This window comes from Colobus angolensis, unplaced genomic scaffold (genome assembly GCF_000951035.1).
Source record: "Colobus angolensis palliatus isolate OR3802 unplaced genomic scaffold, Cang.pa_1.0 Scaffold108, whole genome shotgun sequence".
In the NCBI taxonomy this organism is placed as follows: domain Eukaryota; kingdom Metazoa; phylum Chordata; class Mammalia; order Primates; family Cercopithecidae; genus Colobus; species Colobus angolensis.
The window spans coordinates 5,651,974-5,657,973 of NW_012111808.1; the positions used below are offsets into that span (position 1 = coordinate 5,651,974).

General features: G+C 39.1%; 1 protein-coding gene across 1 annotated transcript in view; it reads left to right on the top strand.

Moving 5' to 3' along the window:
* The window catches only part of NEDD4L (neural precursor cell expressed, developmentally down-regulated 4-like, E3 ubiquitin protein ligase), a 385,260-nt gene that overhangs the window by 214,211 nt on the left and 165,049 nt on the right, over positions 1–6,000 (top strand). The window contains exons 3-4 of the mRNA XM_011949557.1: positions 923–1,004; positions 4,402–4,440. Of these exons, the coding sequence (XP_011804947.1) occupies positions 923–1,004; positions 4,402–4,440 (121 nt within the window). The remainder of the gene's footprint in view (positions 1–922; positions 1,005–4,401; positions 4,441–6,000) is intronic.

A 6,000-nucleotide genomic window follows, 5' to 3' on the forward strand; every position in this document is an offset into this window, starting at 1 on the left:
AGAATGTGGATGTTTTATTACAGGAAATGCTTAGCTCTTTATTGCAGTTATATAATAGCTGGCAATCATGATAGCTGAGAGGCATAAAAATGAGAGATAGCAGCAGAGTTTATGGCATTCTTTATAACTGGGGATTCTGTATGTGCATGTGTGTGCACATGTGTTCTGCACGCATCTCCACAGCACATTCTCTGGAGGTAACAAGACCATCAGGCCTTGAGCTCTTTTATAAGCAATAGATTGTGGCTGGATATTGAAAATTTAGTTTCTGTAGCTAGAAAATGCTCTTTTCAAATGCCATCTAGAACAGTAGTTCTCTGAGTGTGGTTCCTGGGTCAGGAGCCTTGGCATCACTGGGAACGTGTTAGGAATGCAGATTCTTGGGTTCTACCTCGGACTGAATTCAGATTTGGGAGCGGGGCCCAGTTATCTGTGTTTTAATCACCCCCTCCCTCAGGTGAATCTGATATGCTGAAGCCTGAGCCTCACTCCCCTGGAAAGTGACTCCTGTAAAATGGCAGGTGTTGGGTCGTGTGAACAGTGGCTGTTTTACCTCCACTAATTACCTAGACGCTAGGAATAAGAATATGGATAAGACCTAAACTAAATTTTCTGGCTGAATTTTGTAAAGTCTGAACAAAATCTGTGTGCCTTTTAATCTTTCTTGTAATCTTTTCAGAATGTGTCTTTAAAATTATATATATTTTTTGGCTTCTAAGTAAACATTATTGGCACTGGTTTTGATAGGAACTTTACTCCAAGTGTATTGACTCAGTAGATATGTTAAAAAGGTTATTGCTTAGTTTGTGGAAATAATACAAGCTGAGACTTTAACTGATATTTGCATTTTCATTTAAGTTCCACTGTTTTCTCTTTTGAATGAAAAGTATAATCCTATTAAATCTGAAATATTTTCTTACAGTGATCCATACGTGAAACTTTCATTGTATGTAGCAGATGAGAATAGAGAACTTGCTTTGGTCCAGACAAAAACAATTAAAAAGGTAAGTGTCGATTTTAACCAAACTTCATTTAAGTCATAATTTAATCCAATTATGCACAGTCACGTGCTGCATAATGCCCTTTTGGTCAAGGATGGAGTACTTACACAGTGATAGTCCCATGAGATTATAATGGAGCTTCCGTATACAAGTGCATCACTTTTATCTTTTTTCTTTTCTTTTGTTTTTTTGAGATGGAGTCTCGCTCTGTCGCCCAGGCTGGTGTGCAATGGCGCGATCTCAGCTCACTGCAACCTCCACCTCCTTGGTTGAAGTGATTCTCCTGCCTCAGCCTCCCGAATAGCAGAGATTACAGGCTCCCACCACCATGCCTGGCCAATTTTTTTTTTTTTTTTTTTTTAAGTAGAGATGGAGTTTCACCATGTTAGCCAGACTGGCCTTGAACTCCTGACCTCAGGTGATCCACCTGCTTCGGCCTCCCAAAGTGCTGGGATTACAGGCATGAGCCACTGTGCCCAGCCCACTTTTTATCTTTTATACTGTATTTTCATTTTAAGCATCTTTCAGTATTAAATCTAGAAGTTTTCCAAGACTTTTCAGTACTAACCCAAGATAGCGATTCAGGTTTTTACTTAAATGCCTACAAAAACAGTATCCTGAAAATGTCATAAGTTGTAACATTTTTTCTTGCACAGAATACAGCAAAAACAAGGATTTGTTTTTGTCTTTGTATGTTTCACAAAGAAACTTAAAGTAATTTAAAATACATTTAATGAAATGGAGCTGTTTGTGGAATTGGTAGGCACACGAGAAATAGTTTAACTTGAAACAACTACTTCTAAAGGAAGCAAAATACTTGGTTAGCTACATAGAAACAGAGAAAATATATTAATAATAAAGCTATATATGTATGTATATATCTTATTTTCCTCATTTTTATGTACATGATTTCATTAAAAATTTGTTTCCATAGGTATGTCTTTTAGTTATTTTTTATTTATTTTGAGAGGGAGTGTCACTCTGTCACCCAGGCTGGAGTGCAGTGGCACAATCTCGGCTCACCGTAACCTTTGCCTCCCACGTTCAAGTGATTCTCCTGCCTCAGCTTCCTGAGTAGCTGGGATTACAAGTGTGCACCACTATGCCCGGCTAATTTTTGTATTTTTAGTAGAGGCGGGGTTTTGCCATGTTGGCCAGGCTGGTCTGGAACTCCTGACCTCAGGTGATCCGCCCAACCATAGCCTCCCAAGTGCTAGGAATACAGACGTGAGCCACCATGCCTGGCTGATAAGTATGTCTTAATTTGCCTAACTGCATGTATTTATAGACATATGTAGTGTGTATATATATGTAAATATTTTTACCCTGTATTTGGAGGCTTTATTGAAGATGCATGTTCTCTATTTAAAATACTTGGCTGGGTGCGGTGGCTGGTGGCTCTAATTCTAGCACTTTTGGAGGCCGAGGCTGGCAGATCAATTGAGCCTGGGAGGTTGAGGTTGCAGTGAGCCGTAATCATGCCACTGCACTCCAGACTGGGCGACAGAATGAGAACCTGTCTCCAAAAAAAAAAAAAAAAAAAAAAAAAAAAAAAAAAAAAAAACACCCCAATAAAACAAAGCAAACCCCTTTCATCTGTGCTTTAGTATTATTTATGAGTTACTATGATTTTTTTCCTTACCACCTTTAGAGGCGGGTGCTTAGGTAGTCTAACACTTTGCTGAACATTTTCTGGGCAGCATGAGTGCTTTAAAAAATTGTAACTGTCTTGCTGCCATGCAGGCGGCCAGGTCCTTTTGTGTAAGGAACCATAACTGCAGTGTGTCCTCCACTTGGCATTGGGACTGGCATTAAAAATCTGTTTTGCAAACAGGAGCCGGTGTTTTGATTAGCAGGGAGGATGCCTGCGAGGGACGGAGGCCATTGTTCCCTGTGTTAGGAGTTGTTGCTGGTTCAGTTTCTAGGCGAGTGGGGGCTGTCTAGAAGGCTCACCAGGAAGGCAGCTGGGAAACTTGATTGCCTGCTGAATACGGAGCCAGGACCAAAGCTGGCGATTGGGGCTATTGCAATGTATTTCCTTCGAAAGGGAGGTCCTCCTTCTCTCTCTCTTTCCACGGTCGAGGGTGTAGCTCCGTAGCTGGGTTTGCTCTGCTTCTCCTGCTGCCCACCTCCTGGTTCGTATGCCTTTGCTGCATTCGTCATCCTCCTCTCCTTGTGGTGTTGTGACTGGTTCTCCGTTCGTTTTGTGCTCTCCTGTCTTGTTGCTTTCCTCGCCTGTCATTTCCCATGTGCATTTCCATGAAGCTGCCCTCTGGGACTACAGCCCGAGGCAGGCCAGGCCTGCTGCTCCACTCCCCTCCCCTCGCTCATTGCCATCCTTGGCTTCATTCACACAGGAGAAAAGCATGAACCCCATTATTTAGGACTGAATTCACTGTGGAGTTGTGGGTGGGGAAAGTGCTGAATTTTTTTAAAAAGCCGGTTGGGTGTTGTGTGAGCTCTGTGTTTCCTATTTTTATGTTGCAATCTATTGATTTTTTCCATCTCCCTGAACTGATCTATTAAAGGAAATAGATTGATAAAGATAAGTATCATTTTGACTAAAAATACCCATCGCTGTTGGTGAAGTGATGATTTTTCAGTCTCCGATTTTTACATACAATTTTTAAGAGCTGTGTTTAAAAGGCTTATGCATGTGCAGATGCACAAACACACATGTACAGTCTTCCTTCCTAGAACGTGCATCCTGTTAGTTTTGGGGGATATCTGGCAGTCCTTTCTTCCGTGCTGAGGACAAAGGTATCCTTGCCATCTCCTTGTGAGATGTATATTTAAGTAGATTGATAGAAAGATGAACAGATGGATGAATGGAGAGGAAGACTGAAGACAAGTAGTTTTTAACCTGGTTATTTTTGGAGAAACAAAAAATTCACTTTTGGTTTATATTTGGTCTTTTTTTCTTGTTATAAAATCTGATCCTCAGTATTGCTCTCTATAAAATGTTAAGATTTCAAGATTTATATAAACAATGAACATATTCAACTTTCCCCCACCTGCTTCATTACGCTGCAAAACAGATTTGTAGCAGGTAGAGGAAAATCAACAAAGTTCATTTCCTTCTTGGTAGAATAATCATATCAATGCTAATTTCTTGAAGGAATTTTTTATATTTTCACGATGACTCTTTCCAGGCCTCTGATGTTTTTCCTTCTGGTGATAGAAGCAGTTTAAGGTTTCATATCTATGAAGCATCTGTTTCATAAATACATTCCCTCCCCCTCCAGTTTGGTTTACACGCTAGTCTCAAATAATTGACTAAATGCTTCTCTTAGCTTTTTTTAATCAAAAAAATGTTTAAGCAAATATGTAGACTGTATTATACTAGTAACTGCTAATGTTTGAAAGCCTAAAAGATACTACAAGATAATTTCTTTTCCAGACGCTGAACCCAAAATGGAATGAAGAATTTTATTTCAGGGTAAGTTTTTCATTGTTTGGTAATAATTGTTATTGATACATCCAGGTTGACTATCACCGTCAGTTCATCGTGAGGAAAAGCTCTTAAATTTTTAATGAGAAATTCCTTTTAGGATGGAAAAATAGGTAGCCTCCTAACGTGTCCCAAATTTTGAAAGACTAGAAGTAGTGGTCACATAATCCGGACTTGTTTCATTGAGGAGTGTTTTGGAAATGTCAAAAGAAAATTATCCAAACACCATGTTTCATCTTTTGAACTCAAACCTCTCTTTAAGAAACAAGATAAAATATCATTTATGGGAACGATTTAATTCTGTGAGATGGGTTATGAAATATTTTAGAGAGAGTAAAACACTAGAGGCAACATGATTAAAAAGAAACATAAAACTTAGCAATTATGTTCTAGTTGGGAAAATTTTGGTAATTGAAATATTGAGTGCATATTATATGTGTATAATATAAAATTACTTCTGGAATCTAAATACAGTAGAATTAGGTAAGATTTCCTCAACCTTTTATATTTAATATTTAGAATAGCTATATGTCAAAATGACTGAAATATGTGAATTAGCAGAGAGTTCTGCTTATTGAGCATTTGTGGTTGCTGTGTTTTACTACTGAAATTTTGGAAATATTAGACTGCTCAGCTATTTAATCGAAAGAAAGGGCTTTCTCTTCAAAACGAAGGTATCTTAATTGTATAGTTGTGATATTAAAAACTGCTTACCTCCAGAAATAATCCAGGCCTTCTGATGAGTGCAGATTTCCAAAGGCCAATATTGCCATGAGGTCCATTATAACTGGTCCTGATTTCTTCCTCTCAATTGCAATAGTATTTTCTGTGCTCCAAACTTGGACTACTACATACAGCATCTGCTTTCTATTATGCTCAGAGCTGAAATATGGCACAGATATTTTCATACTTAGTGAAATCCTATGTACAGCCTCTACCAGATGTATTTGAAATTACCCTGTGGAGGACTGAAAAAAAAGCTAATAGGGGCTGATAGATGCTCTTAGCCTTTAGTTAACTCTCAAATACAGCTTTCCACTTGTGAACCTCTAAAGTGTTTAGACTCCTTTCAGTGGAACACTGACCACAGTTACCTCAGTGTTAGTACATCCCATACTTTTTTCAGCTAATCTTGGCAGTAGGCACATTTAAGTTTTATTTTTGTTAGTTTTTCTTAAGGTTTGTTTGTTTGTTTTGTTTTGTTTTTTGAGATGGAATCTCGCTTTGTCACCAGGCTGGAGTGCAGTGGCGCGATCTCAGCTCACTGCAACCTCTGCCTCCTGGGTTCAAGTGATTCTCCTGCCTCAGCCTCTCCTGAGTAGCTGGGACTATAGGCATGTACCACCATGCCCGGCTAATTTTTGTATTTTTAGTAGAGACGAGGTTTCACCACGTTGGCCAGGATGGTCTCGATCTCCTGACCTCGTGATCCACCCGCCTCAGCCTCCCAAAGTGCTGGGATTACAGGTTCTTATTTGTTTTTATAGCTGCATAGTATTACATGGTGTATACGTACCACATATATTTTATCCAATTTGTCATTAATGG